At 49.2% G+C, this 23,301-nt stretch overlaps 4 protein-coding genes across 10 annotated transcripts; 1 reads left to right on the forward strand and 3 right to left on the reverse strand.

Annotated features, from left to right (window-relative positions):
* Positions 1–227: 227 nt before the first annotated feature.
* Positions 228–1,202, forward strand: FVEG_06060 (hypothetical protein; the record flags this gene model as incomplete). Its single annotated transcript, XM_018894293.1, has 1 exon — positions 228–1,202. One exon carries the CDS (start codon positions 228–230, stop codon positions 474–476), a length of 249 nt encoding a protein of 82 aa, XP_018751336.1. The 3' UTR covers positions 477–1,202.
* A 2,706-nt stretch (positions 1,203–3,908) lies between these two features.
* On the reverse strand, positions 3,909–5,231 carry FVEG_06061 (hypothetical protein). 2 transcript variants are annotated; one of them, XM_018894295.1, is made up of 3 exons: positions 4,631–5,231; positions 4,419–4,567; positions 3,909–4,279 (listed from the first exon to the last, which is right to left on the reverse strand). In XM_018894295.1, the coding sequence occupies exon 3, from the start codon at positions 4,163–4,165 to the stop codon at positions 4,007–4,009; it is 159 nt and encodes a 52-aa protein (XP_018751338.1). In that variant the 5' UTR covers positions 4,166–4,279; positions 4,419–4,567; positions 4,631–5,231; the 3' UTR covers positions 3,909–4,006. The 2 variants fall into 2 exon arrangements, with proteins under 2 accessions (XP_018751338.1, XP_018751337.1); XM_018894294.1 differs by having other exon boundaries at positions 4,419–5,231.
* A 5,817-nt stretch (positions 5,232–11,048) lies between these two features.
* On the reverse strand, positions 11,049–17,401 carry FVEG_06062 (hypothetical protein). Of its 6 annotated transcripts, XM_018894296.1 has the most exons (5): positions 15,429–17,401; positions 15,211–15,357; positions 15,128–15,149; positions 11,681–15,022; positions 11,058–11,620 (listed from the first exon to the last, which is right to left on the reverse strand). In XM_018894296.1, exons 1-5 carry the CDS (start codon positions 16,576–16,578, stop codon positions 11,419–11,421), a joined length of 4,863 nt encoding a protein of 1,620 aa, XP_018751339.1. In that variant the 5' UTR covers positions 16,579–17,401; the 3' UTR covers positions 11,058–11,418. The 6 variants fall into 6 exon arrangements, with proteins under 6 accessions (XP_018751340.1, XP_018751343.1, XP_018751339.1 ...); XM_018894297.1 differs by having other exon boundaries at positions 11,049–15,022; XM_018894298.1 differs by having other exon boundaries at positions 11,681–15,149.
* A 1,114-nt stretch (positions 17,402–18,515) lies between these two features.
* FVEG_15801 (hypothetical protein) lies at positions 18,516–22,877 on the reverse strand. Its single transcript, XM_018904992.1, has 3 exons — positions 21,528–22,877; positions 21,224–21,465; positions 18,516–21,175 (listed from the first exon to the last, which is right to left on the reverse strand). The coding sequence occupies exons 1-3, from the start codon at positions 21,755–21,757 to the stop codon at positions 18,912–18,914; spliced, it is 2,736 nt and encodes a 911-aa protein (XP_018751345.1). The 5' UTR covers positions 21,758–22,877; the 3' UTR covers positions 18,516–18,911.
* Positions 22,878–23,301: the final 424 nt, after the last annotated feature.

A 23,301-nucleotide genomic window follows, 5' to 3' on the forward strand; every position in this document is an offset into this window, starting at 1 on the left:
GGACGATGCACTTCGCTCAACGTCGACTACTCCACTGGCCGTGCTGCCAAAGGGGAGCGTGGCACGGTACTCAAGAAGCTCATGTCTGACCGAAGAGTCGATACTGGATCAAAGTATTCTCCAGTCTTCGGCAGATACGGCTTTCTAACCTGTAACTCTGGGTGCCATACGACCATATCCATCGGTGACAGTGTGTAAGTGACCAAGAGAAGCAATGAGCGTACTGTATGGGATTGGGCACTGGGAGATCCCAAAATCGCAAAATACTACCAGTCTTCCTCAGACACCAAGTCGAGCATACCCATAGTTCTCTCATTCTGGCTGACGGCTGCGGCTCTGCTGGGTCTGCTACCTTGTTGGCTTTTACTTGCTTGAATAAACATACCCATCTCTTCGATCAAGTTGCCGGAAAGAGTGACAGGTGCAGCAACGTTGCCTCAGCGGACCGCCCTCAAACTGACGGCCGATATCTTTGAGTGTGCACAATCTTGCAAAGAAGGCAGCTCGTAAAAGAAGATGTAACCCAAACTAGCTTTCTGTCCGGCCGCAAACGCCCAGTGTCCGTCCGCCATATCTCGGTGCGGGAGGCCGGAGGGGTGGGGACTGGGGTCAGCCCCTTACCTCCGACGCCGAGACGGAGCGGTCTCTCTTCGGCATGGCAGTGTCCGTAAAGGGCCGGAGGCGAGTAGTCACACGCAACTGACAACTTCTTGTCCGGGCATCTGGAAACGTTCCATCAAACCCGTGCGTTGTAATGATTTGCCGAAGTATGACGAGGTCGTTACACGAACTGGTCGCACAAAAGCCCTAGCACAATCTGAAGAGCATGGCATGCTCTGCCACCCCGATCATTGAGTGACATGAATACGCATGGTCGAATAGCTCGTCAACTGATGCTTGTGAGTTTTGAAACAAAGCGAGACAGGGCAAAAGAGTTCAACCAGTCTCTAAGCGAACAGCCAGCGGACCAATGAGTGAGGCGAAAGCCTGAATCAACAATGATACTATCCTGTATGCTCGGACAGCTCGCAAAGCACCTCAAAAGCTCCGGGTACGTTCCCCGATGGGACCGTGTCGGCCGGGCGGGCGGGATGTCGGATCCGTTGACCATGGGGGGTGTGTCATGCCTCGTGATAGTTGTTAAGGTTGTCGGCATGACTCAAGATAGTTCCGTAGAAACGAGCAATGATTGAATACCAAAGTTTATATGGTGGTTGTTTATCATACACGCTATCGAAACATTTGCGAGGCTGCAAGTGTCCACGTCAGGCATCGGCGTATTTCGGTAATTTGGAAACCCCTGGTTCGTGTGTCGATGTTGCTCTCCACCGTTGGAAGCGTCAAGCTGGGGACCTGGACTCGCGAGTGCAACGTGTGCAGAGTGGAAACAATACGAGACAGCTTCTAAGTTGTTCTGGAAGGCTTCTGGTGAAGATTGGTCTTTTTGGTGGGCCGCTAAGAGCGTCGATCAGACTGGGGGCGGCGTGAAGCCTAGAATAGCATCATCCGCGTTAAAAAAAGGTATCCATAGCTAGCTCTGTCAACGATCATGGTGCAGATTCCCTCAGAGCGAAGTAGGTGCTGTAGCTTCTTTTCCTTCACTGCGCCATGGCACAGACACAGACTGCGAGACGCTCCACAAGACGGCCACAGCCATCCGGATGTTACCCATGGGAAGATGATGCACCTTATTCCACGTCAGCTTGTATGAGCAAGGCGATCGCATTGACCCGCGCAACCTAGTCCAATCCAGTCAAAATCGCTCAGGGAAGAGAAGGACAGGGAATCGAAGTAAGCATCCAAGCGAGGTGCTAAGAGAGGAGAGAAAAAGTTAAACTGATGTAGCAATGAGAATATTGAAGAGGTAGGATCGTGATGAGATGAGACAAGAGATCTACACGATGGATGGTGCACTCATTGAAAGATGGGAAGGCAGGGACTCAATACGAGCGAGACCCGAGGCGGACGATAGAAGAGGAAAGGGCAACCAATGCCGTAGGTAACTTTAGTAGGTTAAGGTACTAAAGGTAAGGAAGGTGGGAGGGAGATTACAGGACTTTGGCATCTCTCCTCGCTGTCCAATGTCCACCTCACCTCTCACCTCAAGTTGGGATGTGAAGGCAGGTACCGCTAGTCAGCAGCTACCGTCGAGAACTTACTCGTAAACCCCGGGCCAATCAAGGCTCATCAGATTGAATTGCTAGGCCTCTTGTATAAGATGGAGAGACTGGGGATCGGTAACGATAACTCCCGCTGAGGTAATGATACTACTAATCAAGGTCTTGTTCATGATTCAGTTTCACATCCACCTCGTCGATGATGACAACAATCACTTGGCTAGGTGGTACTATAGGTAGCTAGTATTTAGTGGTAGAGAAGGAGTCGAAGCTAGAAGCAGAATGTTTTCATTTATGACGATAGCAATACACTAACTAAAGTTGATGCGTGTGTCCCTCTCATCCTCTTGATATCCTCTGGTTCGCCCCGTATCTGTCTGGCTTGAGCCATAGTCTATTTCGAGCGCCGACCCTAAAAAAACACCAGTCCCATTCATAGATATCGTTGTTTTTCTGTCCTTGCGCCATGAGCCAAATCGAAAGTTTTGTTGACTCCAATAAGATGAGGTCATAACGACGTCCCCCCATTGACTTGTCTCCCACCCAAAAGTACCGTCAGCAGCCAAAGTTGCTTCTGGCAGTGGAGGTAGGTAGGTAGGTCGAGGAGATAAGACCAAAGCGTGGGGTAAACCCTCCGAAAGTAAGAAAAAGAAACCAAGAGACAGAAAGAAAGCAAAAAACCAACAAACACCGTTTTGATGCAGGCGATGAACAACAAGCCAGGTATTACAAGGAAGAGAAGACGGAAAGGAAAAAGGGGAAAGGAGATGAAATGAAGAAAAGAGACAACATCAAAAGAGACCAGTCAGGATCACCTGTAACAGATCAGATCTCCTAAATGGGAAAGCTCGTAACTGGGACTGTAGGTTGGAGGAGAGCTCCAGCAACATGACACGTCTAACAGTCCGGTCTTTCACATCGTTGCGTTGCGTTGGGTCTGGCCAGTCCCCGTAAGCTTGGGTTGTAGACTTGGGTAGGGCCACAAGCGAACGAGACGGCGAGACAAAAGCGTTGGAGCTTGGTGAGCTAGTGAGCGAGAGCTCCTCTCTCCAAGTCGCAGGGGCCAAGGGGGAGGGGGTGACTAGTGCTGCACAATTCCGAAAAACGGGCCACAGGTCCCTGTGAATGGAATCTCCCACGTGGAACGTGCAGGGCGCTATTCCGTCATGGAACTCAGAGGCAGAAGCGTAAAAAAGTCAAAGTCACCCAAAATACCACCGTTTGGCCGAATACCCAGGAGAGACACTGACACAGTCCGACTGAGTCACTGTATCAGCTCCTAATGTACTCCAAGTTGTTTGCTTGTTTGTTGGTTGATGTCTCGTCCAATGCATCCATGCGTATGTGTTGTTCTTCGAGGCCCAGCTCAGCTCAGCTGAAACTGGACATGATGGGGAATTTCTCAAGCCAGTGAGTCTAAGTCGAAATGACGTTGTGTGTCAACTGAAAAGTGCAAAGAAATGCTGTGATGGGTGCACGCGAGGGGGTGTGTGACGGTAGCCGTGCATCCAGAGCCAGCTCCGGGCTGTCGTTCCGCAGTACGTAGCGTACTGTAGTGTAGCGTAGCACCAAGTAACTTGTGCCAAGTGCGATCAAATCAAATGCCCATGCTGAGACCATCTTCTCTGATCGCAAATGTACATCTGCACCGAGACCAAGAAGGAGAAGCTTTCCACTTTCTGCTTGGGGTTGAGCCTCTCACAGTTTGTAAGTCAGGCCATCTCAGTTGGTGCCGAGTGAGGTTGCAGAAGCAGAAGGAATAGCAACAAAAAAAAAAAAAAAAAAAAAAAAGGTGAAAGCACAACAAAGCAGCTTGCACACCCATTTTCGCATGTGGCTGCCAAACACTGTCTCGGCACCAAGTGACTTGCGCATGTACACACAAGCCGTTAAGCAGACTGCGTGCAAGGTCGGCATAGGTGAAGCTTGCAGTAGGTGCACTCCCAGATCATCCAGTGAGGACCGGACCGACAGTGCTGGCAGATCCACTGGACAAGAGTGTTGTCCGACTTGATCATTCGGAACTGGTGGGCGCAAGCGTTGGCCATTTTGTCGGGAATTGTGGCGGTGTTGTGGGTGGTACAGTAAAGGTGTAGATGCTGTCGAGAGTCTCTTGAACCCTCTCACAAGATTTGATGGCCTGATTGGATGCGGCTATGTTCCTGGGGGAATACAATATTAGCCTTGCATGCATGCATGAGACAGACAGACAACCCAACATGGCTGTATGTACGTTGTAAGCAGATATGTAAGATGCGGTATGTAGAACGCAACCTCATGTCCGCTCTTCCTTGGACTTACACGATAGCTGTTGTATGAAGCGTGAGGGCTTTCAAGGCGGAGTGCGGTGAGATGTTGATGATGCTGTGCAACAACAGGATAAGAGCTGTCCCTTTATGGGTGTAAAAGGTGAGAGTTGAAGTAGTAGAGTAGGCAATGTGTCAGAGTTGCTGTGGAAGACGTCGTGATTCATCAACAGCTGAGTGAGGGAGGAGGGCCACAGGTCTTTATACTTGAGAACGGGAGCGAGGAGCAGGCGAGGTGACAGAGTTTCGTTGTTGGTGTCAGTTGCACGCTCAGTCGTTGCGGCAAGGCAATGCAATGCGGTTCGAATGTAAGGTACAGAGCAAAGATCAGAGTTCTGATATGATGTCGTTTGCAAGGAAGCACTGTCAAACGGAAGCCGGGATGAGGAGGGCCGGGATGAGGCTTGCAGCAACGGCCTGGGAGATAGACGACGGAAGAGGTACGAGCAACGAGGCGGAAATGCCGACAAGGTGGTGCCAACACCAAATTGAGTAGATTAAACGGACGATTGACGGGAGACAAAGCGAGCGAGCGAGCAGGCGAGGCAAAGACGAGAGGGAGCAAGGTTATGTGAAGTGAGGTAAGGTAGATGAACTATGGCTATGGTATGGATATGGGGGCTCGTTCCTCTGGTACAGTAGCTTCAATGTTACAACAACGAGGGACTCCCGGGGGACACTGGCGATAATGTACCCGCCAACGGGTCCCAAAATCATGGATGTGTGGAATCTGTGGATGGAGGGACGGACGGACGATGTTGAAGGCCGTGCCCTTGCTCGACCCTATCCTGTCCTGACTGTCCTTTTGGTTTTGAGCCGTCATGCCCATGTCAGGGCATTAAAGACAGTTAATGTGGAATCTTGGGTGTAAGTACTGTAGGTAGAGTCGTACGTGGTACAGGCAGCCCGTGCAGTACTGGATTGTACTAGCTCAGAAGTATAGGTAGTTCTCTCTCCTCCTGTCGGCCCAAATCCCAGATGTTGCCCCAATTCCGGTTAGAGGTACGGTACGGTACAGACGGACGGGGTTTTGTAAAGGATGCCCTGTCCTTGACGCTTCTGGAAGATTGAGAAGAATAAAGAGGGGGAGGGGGAGAGAAGAGAAGCCCAGGGAAGGGAAAGCCTCCACTAACAGTTGGAAGGGAAGGGGGGTGTATATCTTAGGCTGGAGGACGGGGCCCTCTAAAGAAAACAGCCTAGGGATCGGTTCCAGCAACTGAAATGGGGTTTGTAGGCAGCGAACGACCGAGAAGCACAAGCAAAAAAAAAAAAGTGAGTGAGTGAACGAATGGGTGAGTGAGTTAGTGGTGTATGGTCAGTCAGGTACCGAGACCGAATGACTAGGTAAGGATACGATCCTAACCTAACCTCCACTATCACATTGAAATTCAATTAGACAGGATCGAATGGGGTTGGGAATGGGGATAGACCTCTGCAAGAGTTTAAGGTATCCACTGATGCAGGTACGTCGCCTTGTTTGATCGCGCTACCTTAGGTACGGCCAATTACTGCGTGTCGGTTATGGACGACCGAACGAGCAAGTATTCAAACAGGCAGAAAGAGAGGAATTAAATGGGAAGAACAAGAGACAACTCAATTTCAAAGGAGGGGAATGCCAGATTAATGAGGAGAATAACTCCTCAAGGTAAGATAACGCAGGTCAACTTGTTTAGCAACTAACGCACTCCGTATCTAAGGTAGGCATCTAAGGTATGGATGGTGTGGTAAGGCTACAGTAGAATATTTGTACCTACCTATACGAGTAAGGTAAGGTAAAGTTAAAGGTTAAACGACACCTCAAACCAAAGAATAAGGCAGAAGCAGAAAAGACTCAAAAAAGCCACAAGCAAAAAGCCAACTGATTTGGAATGGCAGGGCTTCGCTGAGGCACACCTCACCCAAATCAAACCTGACTTAGGTACCTACCTACCTAACCATAGGGCACATGTGTCCTGGTTCTCGGGGCCAGGATCATATTTCACAGTGGAGACCTCCACTACCTTACGCTCCAGGGCCACTTCTAGGGGGGTGTAGCACTGTGAACTGTCTTGGATTGGATTGGGCGTAAGCCGCAAAAGGGGAGCCATAAAAGCTCGTGAAGTGGTGCTAGGCAGCTTCTGAAGGCAGAGGCATGCATTCTAAAACTGCCCTTACGGAATCGATACCGAAAGTGCGGCAGATAAACCTAAAACTTTGGTCTAGACTCTAAGAGTTAGCACACCGGCCGTGCCGAGGCGAAATGTCCACTCTGAAAGAGTGAGGACTGACTGCCTGGTGAGGTCACAGATAGGTTCTTGCTTCTGACCATCACGATCTGAAGTGTGTTAAAGAAGAGGTGTGATCCGGTGAAAAACAATAACATGGACTTCTTGTTTTCTTCACGTCTAGGGGAGTTTGTATTCATCCATTCATCGCTGAGTGTGATGTAAGAAGAAGCGGACCCCACCCCGCGGCGCGGGTAAGAAATCATACTCATCCAATGTCAAGATAGGATATTTACCGAAGGGGTAATGATCCTAGTGCAAGATATTCGACGTGTCGTAATTGGAGGAGGCTTCTATACGCAGCACAGCAGGGTGTTTAGGAAAAGGTACCAGATGCAGTAGAGGTGTTCATCAAGAGACAACTAACTACCTCCTAGACAGACAGAACTAACAAAAGCAAGCAATTGAAGAGTGTTGATATAAAAGTACGGCTTCGGAGAATAAACCAAGCCACCACAAACAAATCTGGAAGGCACTTGGTTTCAAATAGGTTGAAGCGTCAATCACTGGACCTCTTGTCGTCTCTTTTCTCCATGCATACATACGGCTTACACATAGTTATTACCAACCGCCCGGGCCTCTCTACCTTGCCCATGGAGGGTTTGCGAATGGAACCTCCTCCACTACAACAAAAAGACGCCTGGAAACTCAGCCCTAAACCTCAAACATTGTCACTAGGCGAACTTCACCATGTCAAAAGTCCATGATCCTGCAAACCCTAATGTTCCTTGCCCAAACGAAATCATGCCACTGGAAACTCGCCGGAGCCTCCGACCACAACTCAGGTCCTGATCTGTGCTTTCTGAGTCTGAGGCTGGGGGATCATCGTAATAACTAGCTCTCAACTCCAGACATGCATATGACATTCGTCAACAGGAAACAACAGCCGGATGCAGTAATGTTGAACTGACCGCTGTCCCTGTCATTAAACCTAGTACCCAGCCGATCATCTGTTGGCGGTACTCTGGAAATCTCCCGTTCAAACAGCCATTATCAAATTTCATGTCCTGATTCTGATTGTCCAAGCACAAGCCAATACAAACAGCCGCCTCATCACTTGCTATTTCATTGAACGTACCGTACCAAATCGGCTTCTTTCCGGGGCTCGTGGAATGATAACCCTGTCGCTATGCCTGCCGTGCCCAGTGGCTTTTCTGCTGTGTCGTTTCTTACAGAGTGTTTTTTCATTTTTGATGTCTTTGCGTTCAGACCCTCAAACGCCACAATCAACTTCCGTCCGAAACATCTTGTTGGTGCATGTTGGTCTCTCTCTTTGGCCGCAGGGCCGTAAAACAACTCTAGAGTATAGCGGCCAATCATAGCTGAGGAATTAAGCTAGTTCTTTATGACAGCCGTTTTGCCAACTGACTGCCTCTGTACCTTTTTCGAACAAGTTTGCCTGGGCATATGCAGTTCTATTCACACCGATTAATGTCGCGGCGGTAAGATGAGCAGTCGGAGTTGTTGCCGCTGTTTGGCGGTAACTTCTCCCAATGTCTTGTCTATTATCATCTGCTTGCCGCATTGGTCAGCTTTATGCTGTCCCATCTGCTGCACCTTTTCGGATATACAGGCGAGCATTCGCTATTCACCCACGTTTGGCGGGGAGGCGTGGCTGAATACCCTTGCAACTCGTGGACCCCCATCCCAATGCTGGATTCATGACGATGTTGAGCCTCACTCACTGGCCGCCCGCCGCAGTCCACTCTAGCTTAGGCCGGTCGACCCGTCCCGTTTATTAGAGATATTAATGACATTTTATCCTTCCTTCATAGGGATCTAATTACGTTGTCCCGCATGCTTGTAGCGGCTTGTGGGGGTTTTTTGGTCGGTGATGATATTACTCCCGAATATGTTTGTTTACTCAGACGAATGCTGACTTGGTACCTATGTATGGATGGCAGCAAAGTCACATTTTGTCATTATAACATAATCCGGGTATTAACAAATTCTTACTTTTGTGTGTGTGTGTATGGTCTGATTCTGATTGTCCCCTTTCAGCGAGATGCACCGAGGCAAAGTGAAGTTGTTCTGGGCCTACTTCCTCTTTCGATCTGTGACTGATGGATGACCCCATACTCTCTCCTTCTCCATCCCCTCCTCCTCCACTTTCCACTTTCCGCTTACACGGATTGGAGCATGAACCCAGGAAACCATCAACTCATCCATACCTGCCTTAGCTACCGACTGTTACCTTCCCTTCCCACTCTGAATACCTACCTCTAGTTCGCTCTCTCAAGACCCTGTAATCGAAATCTCGTCTGTCACCCCTTTTATTTTATTTTTCATCGTATCTCGGAACTCTTTCTCTTAGCTTCTCCCTCTTCATCACAAACATCGACATATGTATCATCGTCAACCGTCGTCACCTCCCGGTTATCAAATAAAGCAAGGATTACAGGCAAATGCCTGCCTGCATGTGCTGTAGCTCCCTGCTTGCTTGATCGAAAAAAGACAACGTGGCAGGCCTTGTCGCTTGTCTCTTCGCCTCGCTACCAAATTTTCCAGATGCATGGCGACTCCATAGTCGATCGCAAGTCTCAGCCGCCCAGGTATGGTAATCCGCCTGATTACCATCTCTAATTATCCGGTATTGGACTTTCTGAGATCCTCTTTGATAGCTACCCTACATAGAGCTCTCTTGGCAGATATCCTCATCCTGCTCAACTGACTACGACTGCCTATGATCTTAGTGTACCTGCTACAATCGTTGAATCTGCTGACTTCAACACCATGCGACCCTCACACGGACCACCAGCTTACCTGGCACAGTTTACGCTCCCCGGAAACGACATCAAATCCGCTATCCATCCACAAGCAGCCTGTCGCCGGCTTAATCTGGCTGTCCCGGCATTTCAACCGCCCCCATTTCCACTAAGGCATGTCGACAAACCCCCTGGTCACCATTAAACCTCTACGAGCTGCAAGTGTCCTGCAGTCTGCCACACTTTTGGAAAGCCACCCGTCCGGGACCCTTGCACCCACAAGCCAAGATCGGTGGCCGTTGAATTTCAAGAATGCCCTACATGGGTTTCAACGGGCGTTCAACCCTCATTTTACCGCATCGCTTCTCAAACTGAAACCAGGAGGACCGCATATACAACATCATTGCGTTTGCTGAGAGAGTGTTTGCTCCTTCGACCACCTCAATGTTCCGCCAAATGGAATAGAGGACCGCCTCGCCTGGGTTTCATCCCCTTGTCAGTGACCATAAAGAGGAAGACGAAGCAATTGATCGGTCGTTGCCCTTTCTGCTTTCGAACCCAACGGATACGCGTTCTCACACCCGTTCAGAGTGCAATTGGATATTCTTGCATGTCGAAATCTGACATACATGGTTTTTCATCTCGACTTGAGCGTATCGAACGGCCCAGTCCACATCTGCCGGGGTACCGGCATCACATTTCCCCCATCTGCAAGTGCCTCAATTGTCTTTGATCTCCAAGCGGAGTCTCGGCCGTATACGGCCACAATCCCGCTGTCTTGAACCCTCTCGATCTTGAGTGACGTCGCTAACTCCATAGCGGTAGTATCCCTGAGCTTCAGTTTGCATGTGTTGAAGCTTGGACCCAAGATTCTATGTGCCTCACTCAACTCTAGCTTTGAGAGGCTGTCTCACAGTGCTCATGCGTTGAGCTGGATGTTTCACCTCTTGATTCCGGAACTCTAATTGAATTGTAAGGCTGTTGTTTCCTATTTTTGAATATTTTTCCTCAGCTCTGCATGGCTCAATGGGTCCGTGCTTGGCAATCGTCAAGTCTGGACTTCGTATCAGGTGATGGCATTTTCCAACAGACCACCAAGAGAGCCTACCGTCATAATCCACAAATTCCAGAACGCAAGTCGAACTTATGTCCTGGGTAATCAAACAACCGTGGTCCCTGTCGGTCTGGTGTGAACACCTACACCATCTGGTCACTGGCACATCGGTGTAGAGGTTCCCCGTGCAAAGTTCGGAGCCAATAACACCACATCTACACTGCTTCGCACGTTACTTCGTCCTAGAACTTCATCCCTGAAGTCAGTTGATACTGAAAATACGACTTCGGAGCAAGTTTCAGGACAAGGAAAGTTTGCCGACGATCGCTTTCTAATACTCTGACCCAGATGCCCGGTTTCTGGGGCTCCGAAGTATGAGCCTTTTTAATCTATGCTCAAGACTACCGATCCCACGCTGTTGGTTTTTTCACAATTAGGGGGATCTTAACCATGCTGTGCCGAGCCTCGGAGAAAAAACCCAACAAAACCTTGCACGATCAAAAGGAATCATGCCAAGAAATCTCAGAATGACACCACAATTCTGATCCGGCTGCTATTCCCTCATATGAAGAACTTATTAACCCGATAAGGCCAGCTGCAATGCGACTGCTTCACAACTAGTTACGTGAAAGCGTGCAGATTGAGGTTACAGGAAGATACTTTCACATGCCAACTCGTACCTTCATTAAGAGCAACAACAGTCCAGTCCGTGACTAGCCTGCCTCTATTTTAATGTGGGTATTCTATTTCGATAATGCAAGATAACTCGAGATGTCACACCAAGTCGTGACAATACTCATCATACTCTCTCAACAGCTCGCCATCATGAAACGTACAAGGGGACTTGCAGAAGCTACGCCACTGTTGGGTGATCTGACAAGCCCCATTACAAAGTCCCGAACTCTGGACGCCCTATCACACAAGACACATGATATGCTCTTATCTTGGTATTCTCGGGCTTGCTTCCCCGGTCTATGAGATCATAACTTCGCCAGCACCAGTTGCAAGTGTCTCTGAACCCTCATCTTCAGGAGATTTGGGCTGCTCGGTTATGCCTCTAGACGGCGCAGTCTTCATCTCCAACACATCGCTATCACTACCTTGTCGTTCAAGGTCCTCGAATGTAAAGGCATCAGACAAGTTGACTGCCAGGAACGTCTTTGGTAGTTTGACCCTGCACGGGCGTTAGTTGATATTCACACGGCAACGGTGGTCATCGGATGAAAAGACTTACTGGTTGAACTTGGCTCGGAGTGTCTTGATGACCTGCAACCAGTCCGCGTGGGGTGTCAAACTTCGCCTGGGAGCACATCCGATGCAATGTCGACTGTCGAGTTGAACATGCAAGGGATCGAAGACGTGGCAGCCAGGACTGATGGTGATACGAATGCTGTACGTAAACGTAGGCGCGTCATGAGGTGATGTTCCATCGCCTGATTTCATCTCTGCTTCGTAGAGCTCAAAGCAGATCTGAGAAAGGTAATCGAGTTCAGGGATAGTGCTGCGCTTAATCTTGGTCTCTACACCTCCCTCGATGATACAGTTTAGCAATGTATAGATATGTGATTCCTTGGTGAAGTAGAAGAATGACTTGGCATCATCTGACGCCTGCATCTCCTCGAGGTCCTGCACAATCTCTTTCAGGAGTGGCAACGATGTGAGCAGACCAATCTCGAGCTTCTCACTATCCGAAATGCCATATTCCTGAGGGCAGATAAAGTCAAACAGAACCTTGGCGAGACGGTAGAGTTCCTGCAAAGGTTCGTTATGGGCATCGGCTGTAGATGCAGTCTGCTTCGTGCCCTTGTACAGGCGGAAGTATTGCTCAGGTGGTGCCTCTTCGTTGAAGTGCCGCAGATTGTTAAGGAACGATCGTCTTCTAAACAGTTTCTTGACTGAGGCTGATCTGCTTCCCGCATCCACCTTGTCTGAGCCCTCAGGCGAGGGATGGTGGCTCTTATCACTCTTGTCATCGGAAGTTTTGCCATCCTCAGACTCCTTCGACTTTCCATCCTTGGTACCGTTAGAACCTCCAGGTACGCCACTGGCACCAGCAGCTGTGTATTCATCAAGCATGTGGTTCGGCGGCGTGTATACCCATTCGAGGAACTGACGGTTGTGCAGTGCATCAAACTTCATGGTGTCATAGAGCTCCGAAATCTTGCTTGGATCAACCTTTTCGCCATCGCAGAACTCCTGGAAGAGTTTCTCCCAGCGCTCCCGGAAGAGCTCAGCATCTTCGCCACAGCACCATCTTGACTGGATCTGGTTGAGAGTGTTTGCTTGAGAAAGGGATGAGGCAATTGATGAGCTTGAGTTTTCCCCTGATAGTTTCTCCGTACTAGGATTTGAGATAGCATTGAGGGATGTAACAGCACCACTCTGTAGCTTCTTGTAGTTATGATCCATCACGCGTCGATGAAAGTTCATCAGCTGTACAACTCTTGTTTGTACTTCAGAAGGTTCAGGCATGTTTTCCGGCCAGGTGAACTGTGCAGGACGCTCGTTGCCCTTGCGTAGTAGTCCCTTGAGCTTCTTCTTGACCTTGTCCATCTCATCTTTGGCAGCATTCGAATCATCCAAAAGATCCTTGCGAATGGTGATAAAGTCCTCAGGAATATCCTTTTTGCCCAAGAACGATGCGGCCCAAATCTGAGCACTGGTAGTCACACGTCTCTCAGAACTGCTGAAAACGTGAACTTCATCCAGAATATCCCTGTTCAGAAGCATGAGGTCGTTGCGCATATTCTCGCCGAGTTCCTGAGACTGATATCGGGCCGAATGTGTTGGCTCGCCTCCCCATTTGACAATGAGCTGCAGTTTGTCGAGAACCAGACGCTCCTCGGCGGCGGTGAATTTGGACATCGTCACTCCAGAAAGCGAATCTTGTCGTTTTGGACCCTGGTGGGACTTATCCTCCTTTGATGAGTCGCCTGCTTCTTCAGTGACATCTTTCTTCTCCTCAGTCATGGCAACCAGCTCTTCGCTAATAGCAGGCTCTTCAGTCTTCTTCTTTCGAAACATAGGCTTGATCTGAATCTTGGTACCAGGCCAGCTGCCCTTCTTGACGAGAACATTTCGAAGAGACCGGAGCTTAGCGCGGTCCTCTATTCCCTGTTCGTAGGCCAAATCCACAGCTTGCACGACACTTCCAAGTGCAGCTTCTCCAATTAGCAAGACTTCTTCCTGGTGGCCCTTCAAAAGCGCGATAAAAGGCTCCGAATGAAACGTAAACTTGTACTTTTGCTTGGGAGTGCGATCTGCGTGTCGAATCACCGAGACCATACCCTTCAGCTTCCAGGAGTGAGTTGGCAGGGGGGGCTCAGGGACAATGGATGCTTGCTCTGATGGAGGGTCCGCGATAGCACTCTGCTGGGTTGGAGGGGCGGATGAAATACCCGGCAGGGTCACATCAACAGGAGTGGGTGGGATTGCTGGAGTTGCCAGCGTGCTGTGCGTCTTTGAAGGCAGTCCGCTGTCTGGGGGTAGAAGAGGAGTAACTGTGCCGCTGGGTGCACGACGGGAAGAGTCGTCGGGTTGCGAGTCGGTAGTACCTGCAATGGAATTGATACTCGTCCGGACTCCATTAGTACCAGGCTGGGTTTGTTCACGATCCTTGAACGCATTAGATGCTCGTGTGAAAGGGTCTGTATCTGATGGCGCAGGCGAAGGCATAGGGGGAGTGACACCACCCTTTCTCATTTTCTCCTTGATAAAAAGATCCTTCAGGATGTTGGAACAATGATCGTAGTAATCGTCATTATCCTTGACAAAGCTCCAACCATTGACATCAATGACATAGCTCTTGCCTGATGCTCGCAGCATATCAAACCCACAGACTCTTTGGCCGAAAGCTGTAGAGATCCTGCTGGCCATCTCTTTCTCTTCGGCACCAAGGGCCGTGACATAACGCAACTCTTTGCCATGAGTGTTTCTTCGTACTACGCCATCCACTACAGGACTCTTTCGGGTCTCTGCGTGGCAATAGTTTGGACCAACAGTGTAGGCTTTGACATCTTCGGCGTTGTCGACTTGCATAAAGCTTTCATAGATGTAACTGCTTCCAGGTTCTGTGATGGCCCTGGGGACATTGAGATCTTTGATGTAGTCCGAACTCTTGTTTCCGATCTTTCGGAAGAGCTTTCGAGCACCGCCACCTTCTTCTGTGGGGAAATATATGATAATGTTGTGATCTTCGCCACTTGTTGGCTTCTCAACAAAGGGCTTTCGGAGTGTTTGACCATCTACACTGATAGTATTGCCGTCTTCGATCAGCTCTACTTTTTGGGGAGGCGGTGTCTGCGAAGGGTCAATAGGATCCAGAGAAACTCCAGATACGTCCTTGATATGCTTCACCATCTCTGGCGTCAGATATTGAGGGCCACCATCACGAGTAACCTCGACACGCTTTGGTGTCCTGACCTCGATCTTGTCGAGCAAGTGGAGGCACAGGCGTCGGTCCCATAGAATCTGCTGCATAGGAACATCGTTCACGCAGAAAGGCTTTCGAGCCTTGACATAGGCAATGGCCTTGTCAAGTGGAAACCCGTCGGAATAGAAGGAAATCAGGTAATCACTGTCTGGTGTTAGTTATCACTTTGGGTAATTCGGCACGTGCCCCTTGCAGCACTACAGATGCACCCCACTATGCTACTTCAGCTCACCGAGAAGATCTACTCACCAAATAGGCCAATTCTCAACCTCTGCACACAAGATGGATTAGTTTAGTTCTGTAATATACAACTCTTGAATTTGTAAACTCACCTTCATCGAGGATAACCTTATCACCAAAGACCACCACATCGAATTCACGATTGGCGATGAGTCGGTTCAGAATGTTCCTGCTGGGCTTGCTTCGAGCCTTGACATCTAGAGCGCACACACCAATGACACCAAATCGTGATGGTTTCACTGCAGCAAATTAGACCCTAGATTCAGGAAATGTGCCTTGGATTTCCAGAGGCAAGGTAAATTAAACATACCCTCTTCTCTCTCTCGATGGTGGGGACCCCGATCGCTACTCGGGCTGTGACTGCTAGTTGCTGTGCTTCCGCTAAAGCGTCTCTTGGCTCGGCTGCGAGATCTATCGGGCCCTTGCCGTAAGCCAGACGTACTGCTCTGCATGTTGTCGTGTCGAATAGCTCGTTTTGTAAAGTCAAGTGGCTGCGAGTGAAGATCGCGAGGCGTTAGATGATGCTGATTAGGATGTCCCACGACTGATTGACCCGGTTGGTTGCTAGAAGTAGTGACAGTGACGTTGGAGACTTCTGCTTCGGATTGGCCTGTTGCTGTGCTCTTGCCTGTTGAAAGTAATCCAGGTACAGATCTCGGTGGCGTGCCTAGCTCTGAACCATGAGCTGATGATGAACCGCTGAGTACACCACGGGCAGATGCGAGAGAGTAGATGGAAGTTCCAGAGAGTCTCCTAGACTGGTAGTCCGAGGAAGAAGACAATCGGTGGTTCGCGGCGTTGGAAGCTTCTGACGATACGGTGTAGGAATTCTCGTTGGCAGACGGTAAGCGAGTTCGCTGTTGGTGGGGTTCTTCTCCAGGGCCTGGAAGTTGGGAATCGGCCAGCGTCTGATCTTCAGAAGCGGTATCTGAGGTCATGGACTCGCGGCGAGTGCGTGCCAGAGGTCGGGGGTTCCTGATTGGCAAGGACGAGACGGCGGTTGTCGAGCTTGGAGCTGCCGTGAAACTGGCCCGGCGAGCGGTAGCGTATGCGTCTCGAGTGACGGGCTCGGCGCCGCGACTCTTCCTTGTGATAGCAGCAGCAGAAGAATTGGCGAGTAGCGAGGCGGATGTTGAAGAGGAGAAAGCACGGGATTGGCGAGGGGGATTGGGCGGGATATTATGCTGTTCAACAGAAACGTAACCAAAAGTGAGAGACGAAGAAGGTGGATGAGAGTGTGGATGAAAGCGGCGAGGAGAGGAAGAAAAGTCGGCGGCGGAAGGTTCACCGGAGGCGGAGACGGAGGAGCTAACCGATGGCTCTTGTTCTTGTTCTGGCTCTGGTTCTTCTTGTGCCTGTGCTTTGGCTTTGGCTTTGGCTTTGGCTTTGGCTGGGCTGTCATCGGTATCGGCCAGACTAGCAGCATTCAATTCCGGGTCCAGTGGGTTATTCTCGTTCATGGTGCCCAGTATTAACGGTCCGCTATCTCCACGGCCGAGATATAGATAGAGTGAGCCAAGGTCGTATCGTGTCGTATAGATGGGTAAGGTAAGGTATGATAAAGTACGGCAACGTCAAGGTACAGTAAGGTATCTTTGTGTGTGTTGCCCGTTCTTGTACACCCCCAAATGTCTTGCGTGAGAGATTGTAACCGAGTACACCAATTGAGGAAAAGGACCGGTTGTCAATTGATTCGTGCCGTTATCTTCTAGAATCCAATAATACCAAATTCCAAGAGCTCGCAATCAGGTGTCAGAAAGGTCTGACGTCGATGAAAAGGGCCCGTTTATTAGCAGGGTCTGGTATAGGTTTAGACTACCGAGCCTAAACTTAGAGGACAGAATAAGACAGACGCTTTTGCGATGTCTTGACGAGTGTCTCGTCTCGTTTGGCCACTGCTTTTGAACAAGATGAAACATTTATCTGCAACCAATATCAACATGCAGAGGACAATAGATTCTAGGCAAGAAAAGAATGTCGATGTGAGGAGTTGATGGTTCTTATTCTGGCCTAGAAATGAGTTGGGCCTTTACCTCGTTTGGTGCTAAGGCGACAATGTGATGGCTGTGCCGTGATCCCGTCAGGTATCAATAAATACAGGCAACGTTGGGATCTTCAGGCTCCTGAAAGTTGCTAGCCCACGATTATTTCCTTTTTCTTCCTTTCTTAGAAAAAGGTGCAGGGCGATAACCGTTGCAGGGACCAAGATCTTCATGAGACGGATGCAGTAATTATTTCGGTTGCTGCTGGGCGAATGGAACAAGGGCCTGTATAAGAGGCCCGAGAATGAGAGGTGCGGGCAGCTCCTTTTCCTGCTTGCAAATGACTCTTTACATATATATTTATGCTCAGAAATACATAGAGATATCTCAGATACTTGAATTATCGTCATTTCACTGAATGACGGGCGCTTTAAGTCACCAGATTGCTTCGGTCTAGATGCTTCTGATGGCGGGGCTACTGTAGCGATGGGCCATCTGGGGAGTGAGTGCTTGATTCAGTACATGATAGGTAGTGGAGATCCCTCCATTAACAGCACCTCAGCCGTATAATCCAAGTTTTCCTCGAAATCTAAAAGCATATTTCCAACATGTGGTTTGTTTGGCACAGCATCAAGATACTAAGACAAACGAACCCGTTAAAGTGACCGCGTTCATGCACATGATATCTATCTGCAAGAAAGGCGCCACGCCCACGCCCACGCCTAGTGAGACATGTTCGCCGTCATCGTCCCAAGAACTCGGCAATCAAAGCGTCTTCTGGAAGGGGCATGCTCCAATTGAGCCCTGTTATTGGACCGCCGCATCGTGAGAAAGGATGCCCACGAGATCCCAACATGGGGGTTTACGGCTCCTTAGTGGCTTGAGGCATGAGACAAAGCTTAGCTGTTGAGCCATGTAACCTAGAGAACCGATGACAGCGTGGGAAAGCGGTCTTGGTACTGCAGATGCGTTATGACTTGCAGGAGATCGGAACCCATGGATCTGGTGTGCTACATTGAGGCTATCTCTAGATCCCTACAATTCGAAGTCTGCGGCAGTAAAGTTCTGATCAGGCAATACAGTCCAGTATTCTGTTATTTTATCATAATCTACCAGTTCTTAATTTCACATTTTGCAAATGCAATATTGAGTCACACAGGTTATATAAGGTAAATCCTTAAAACTTATTCTTATCTATTATTTAAACTTATATCATCAGTTTTCATCTCACGTTGATGCAGCCAACAATAAGGAAACCGAGTTATATGACTTCAGTTAGATGCGCAGTCATCTTTCATGCTTTTTATTACCAATATCTTTGAAACTCGTCGATCTCCCCTTCGCTGGCATCGGACAATAACTCCCAAGAAGCATCATCCTTCTTCCAAGGACTATCACCCAGCATTGACCAACAGTTCAATGCACTGTGAGCTTACTCTGGAAATAAAAGCCAATAATTCCTGTTTATGGATCATACTGCATAACCGTTTCCTTTTGATAGCCACGGTCATATACAAATGCGCCGCTCAACTTAAGACATCACTGAAACACGAGCCACGAACGAAACAATCTTCGATCAAGTATACAATGCGTAAAATTTCAAAGTCTATGCCATTTTGTAGACCAAAAATATCAACCCAGAAAACAACCATTTCCGAGGGAGCCTCTCCCTAAATGTATGTATGCCGTACACATGTGCCAACGGGTATGCCAAAAGACCAGTTCCCAAGAGTAATTGCAAACCCGCAAACCCAGATACCCAATGCATCATGTCATAAAATGGAACCAATAGTAGTGATAATAAAACAGGATCATTTGTCCTCGTCGGGGTTATACCCCCAGAGGCGTCTTCGCTCTAGAGCCCACCAGTGGGCAACTTCGTCGGCCTCCTTGACCCAGGTCGCAGCGTCGTCGCCGTACTGCCGCTTCACTGCCTTGATCATGGACTTGATCGACCATTTGTCTAGGGCGTCTAGCTCTAGCGGGTCTTTGCCGAGATCTGTAAATGTGTATTCGAGGTCTTTCTTTAGAGGGACTGCGAGGCGCCACGGTGCGTCGGCTGAGGTTACTGTGAGCATACCACCGCCTGGGTTGATAAGTCCAAAGTTCCAAGCGCGACGGCCGTCTTGTGTCTTTTGATAGGGGCGAATTAGGGATTGACCTTCGTAGTCGTGGGCGAGGTCGAATGCAATTTCGGAATCTTTTTTGTTGAGAGATCCTGAATTAACGAGGAGGTCGAGAATGGTGGGAAGGATAGAGATGGATGTCACGTTGGCCTCGTATTGCACCCGAGGAATGCTGGGATGTCGGAAGGAAATCGGAACCCGAAAGTTGCTGATGTGGCGGTTTTCGTAGGTACCCGTCTTCGAGAAATCTTCCTTGAAAGCTTGGCCGTGGTCACCAACAAAGACAACGAGGGTTTCATCGGCAATTCCGGTATCCTCAAACATCTGCATAAGCTCCCCGAGCCATGCGTCGGTGAAGCGGATGGTGTTGAGATACTTGTCGAGATCTTGATGATTACCACCCTCTTTACCCATGTACTTCTCTTTCTCGAACCACTTTGGCACTCCCCAAGGGTGATGAGTCGTGCTGGTGAAGTGCGACATGAAGAGTCGCTTGTCTTCGGCGAGACCGTCAGAAATAAACTTTCTGATGTGCTCCCTCAAATCCGTTTCGGGGTATCCAAAATAGTTGATCTCCTCCATCTCAGGATTGTCCTTGGCCTCCTCGTCTAATCTCGGCTTGGTGACCTTGAAATCGAAACCAATCTTCTCGTCAAATTTGTCCTGTCTATCGTAGTGGTCTGTAACGGCTTGGAAGAAAGCGGGCTTCCATTGGTACTCATGGAACTTGGCTTGCGCAGTACCACCGAATCCCCACCAATCTCGCTCCTTTTGTGGCTTGTTCTCTGACTTGTTCTCTGACTTATCCTCTCGCTTTGTTGTGTTGCCCTTGACCTTGTTGAACAGTTCGAGAATCTGCGGAATGCAGGGCTGATAGCTCTCGAGTTCGGATTCTTCAAACATGTTGACAGCCATGGGCCAAGCGCCACAGTGTGCAGCAGCAAGACTCTTGGTAGAGACACTGCTGCTGGTAAGACCTCCAACGACATTGACACCACCAAAGCCGGGCTTCGTCTGGTCGTTCCATACGGGCTTCGCGGGAGGATCGTAAGCACTTCCGTTTGCGCTTCGATAGTTGCCTGGCTTTCCGGTAATCTTCTCGAAGTTCTGAGTCATGCGTGACACCCGGCCGTTGACTTCATCTCTGGAATTCTCGTCGTTCGACTCCATGATGAATTGGTGGATACTGCTGCCCTGCTGGAGAGGGAAGAGTTCTTCGCGCATGCTCTCCATGAGAATAAGAGCAATATGTCTAATCTTGACCGAGTTATTGGAGAGTGCCTCTTTTATAGGAGCCAGAATCTCTTGATCGAGGTTAGTAATTCGCATGGGGTCGTTGACTGGGTTGTAGAAGCCCCGATCTTGCCAAGTATTGGGGCACATGTTGCTAGGACCATCCTTCTTGTCATGCTCGTCCTTGTATCGATCAGGATTCCACTTGAGGAAACCGCTGGGGATGGGGTTAGGAAGCCAAGCAGGAGGGTTTTCTCTGTACTTCTTTACCAAGCCGTTGTTCTCTCTGCTAGGAGCCCATCCCTTGAAGTTGCCCTTGGGATCCTGCCATCTTGACTTCTCGATGAGCTGTCGCAAGGGAAATTCGTTTTGAGAAGCACAGAGTCCAAGCTTCGGTCGTACAGAGTCGGACAATCTTAAAGGCAAACTGCTTGCGATGTGGTTATACGGTTGGTCAGGGCGAGCGACCCATGTGATGCCGATGAATAGCAAGACGACTGTGTTGATGATCCAAGAAGGAACAAATGCGCAGCAGCGTCGCTTTTGTGTAAGCTCTTCCTCCTTCTCATCTGCATCGCGGCCCAGGTTAGGTGATGAATGGCCACTGTTTGCGACGGTACTTTCGCTGTTGACACGCTGAAGGAAAGGCTCGGCGTTCTCAGGATCCTGCTGATGTTGGGTCTGCGGGCGAATCTTGCCTCGCAAATACCGAGAGACTATAAATGTTAGCAAATTAAGCATTTTAATAGAGTTTAGCGACAAACCTGAAGCGATTCGCTTGCCAATTCCAGATACGATGTCACCAAAGACCCTGTACAGATAGTTCTGAGGCAACCATGCGACGATGAGGATGATTAAACCAGAAACAATGACGCTGCTGCTCTCGCTGATCAAAACATTGAGACCCTCGTCATTAGCAAAATCGCCAGCGTCGCTCCATTCGACTTCGCCGCCTGTTCTATAGTGAAAGCCAAGCTCGGATGCCGCAGCAACGAACGTTATCAAACTATACAGCCACTGTTAGCCATAACGAGATCCAACGGGAAAGGTAAAATCGAGGGCATGTACGTTAAAAAGCATCCAAGGACATAACCAATCAGAGAGAGAATTGTTCGCTCTCGACGCAGCAATAACCGGGCGAAGAGAACTAGAAAGAAGTCTTGTAAAAAGAAGGTCGGTAGATAGACGACAAAGTCGATGACGGCGATGGAGTGGATGTGGATGAAGAGATGTAGCAGCTTCGTGAATAGTAATGATACGAAAAAGACAGCAAAAAGATAGGAGACTAAAGAAGGCATATTGAGCCTACTTTCACATCATCAGGTTCAACGAGATGCGGAAGAGGATGTTACGGAAGAAGAAGGGAAGGGTTGGATCGATCTGAGGTGGAGGGGAGGGGAGGAGGAATTAAGGTCAGGTCTGGGCAAAAGCCAAGCGGATATAAGACTTTCGTCAGATATAAACGAAGAAGACTAACAAGAATGCTGCAGCAGGAGCTGGAAAGCCAAGCCAAGCCCCAGGTTCAGCACAGTATGTACAGACAGACAGACAGACAGTTTGGGGTGAGTGAGCGAGAGTATAAGTGATTGGAGGTGAAACAGAGTGACACGCAACCCCTCCAAGGATATTCAGGGATAGGTAGGCAGTGGGAAAATATATGGGAACCTGCGCCAACTGCTGCTTGCACAGTGAATGAAGGAGTGTCAGAAACAATGAAACCTCAAAAATGCAAATTGCCCAGGGTTGGTATGTGGTCGCGTGTTACAGCGTGGAGGGCACCTAGACTCAGTTTATACCGACCGTACCGTACCCGTACCTTTTTTGAGGCGGTTGTTTTAAGCTAATAAGGTGAATTTTAGTATCCGTAGCGTGTCAGTGTGTCCAGACTCTGCTCGAATTACGGCGGCGGCTTGGATTAAGCTCGCAGACCTTGGGTTCTTTGACACATTCTAAGCATGCCCGACGCTTTACGAACCCTGCAGGTCGGGACGGTACTAAGCTTGTCTAGGTTGTTCTGCTCTATGTACTCTGCTGAGCCGCTCTCACTTCTTCTAACTGCGCCACCGCTGAAACAAAAAGAGAGGACTCTGGAACAAGGAGTTGCTTTGCTTTACGCACTCTGCTTTGTATCGTGATCGTCCTGCCTCTCCTGGCTTAGAAACTCTGATCCGCTTTTAGCATCAATGAATGATAAAAGGGGTCTTGTTCTGCTTCTATTTCCCTCTCAAACTCGGTAGTTCTTTGTGAGTATCCATTCCATTTGCTGCACCGTAATAACTGGGACCTTGATGATGTAGTGGACCTTTTCTACCTGGACATGTCTTGATGCGGTGGGACGCCTGGTCGGTTACTGCGCAAATACGAGGGGCTCAGTTAGTGCAGCAGACAATCCCGAAACCCATTTTCCCCGTCTCGTTTATTTAGCTCGGAATATCATCATCTTGTTGTTGGTCGGTACCTGATGTTTTCCCTGCTCGCGTGCTGCCGCCTGGGTTGGATCTGGGCGTATATCCAGGCGCCAATATCATGGTGACGTTTACATCGCAATGGAGGTGGATCAGTTTGTATCAGATCACCCCTACACTTGGAGCGTTTCTCGGCTGTTGGAGGCGCTCCAAAATATTAGAGTCTTACATAGTGCCCTGTCTGCTCTCTCTTACTGTGCCATGTCTGGCGTTGACAAGGATTGTCTTCAAGAGTTGAATCATGTATAGTGGGGTAGCTCGCTTTACGTACAGCAGATCTCTCTCAGGTAGAGTGCGAATGTGTGACGAAGCTGTTGTTTACTATGTTTAGAAGAGAGCAGGGAAGGAAGACAAAAGGCTCACCCTGGTCAAAGAGA

Source organism: Fusarium verticillioides, chromosome 2 (assembly GCF_000149555.1).
Source record: "Fusarium verticillioides 7600 chromosome 2, whole genome shotgun sequence".
Lineage (NCBI taxonomy): Eukaryota > Fungi > Ascomycota > Sordariomycetes > Hypocreales > Nectriaceae > Fusarium > Fusarium verticillioides.

Excerpts from the sequence above, each read along its gene's own strand:
- FVEG_15801 (XM_018904992.1), bottom strand. The coding sequence starts at position 21,757 with ATGCCTTCTTTAGTCTCCTATCTTTTTGCTGTCTTTTTCGTATCATTA. Across the intron at positions 21,466-21,527 it reads GTCCTTGGATGCTTTTTAAC|TTTGATAACGTTCGTTGCTG; the intron begins GTACATGCCCTC and ends GTGGCTGTATAG. Across the intron at positions 21,176-21,223 it reads TGGCAAGCGAATCGCTTCAG|TCTCTCGGTATTTGCGAGGC; the intron begins GTTTGTCGCTAA and ends TAACATTTATAG.
- FVEG_06062 (XM_018894296.1), bottom strand. The coding sequence starts at position 16,578 with ATGAACGAGAATAACCCACTGGACCCGGAATTGAATGCTGCTAGTCTG. Across the intron at positions 15,150-15,210 it reads TAAGGTTATCCTCGATGAAG|AGGTTGAGAATTGGCCTATT; the intron begins GTGAGTTTACAA and ends TCTTGTGTGCAG. Across the intron at positions 15,023-15,127 it reads GTTGAGAATTGGCCTATTTG|TGATTACCTGATTTCCTTCT; the intron begins GTGAGTAGATCT and ends AACACCAGACAG.
- FVEG_06061 (XM_018894295.1), bottom strand. The coding sequence starts at position 4,165 with ATGGCCAACGCTTGCGCCCACCAGTTCCGAATGATCAAGTCGGACAAC.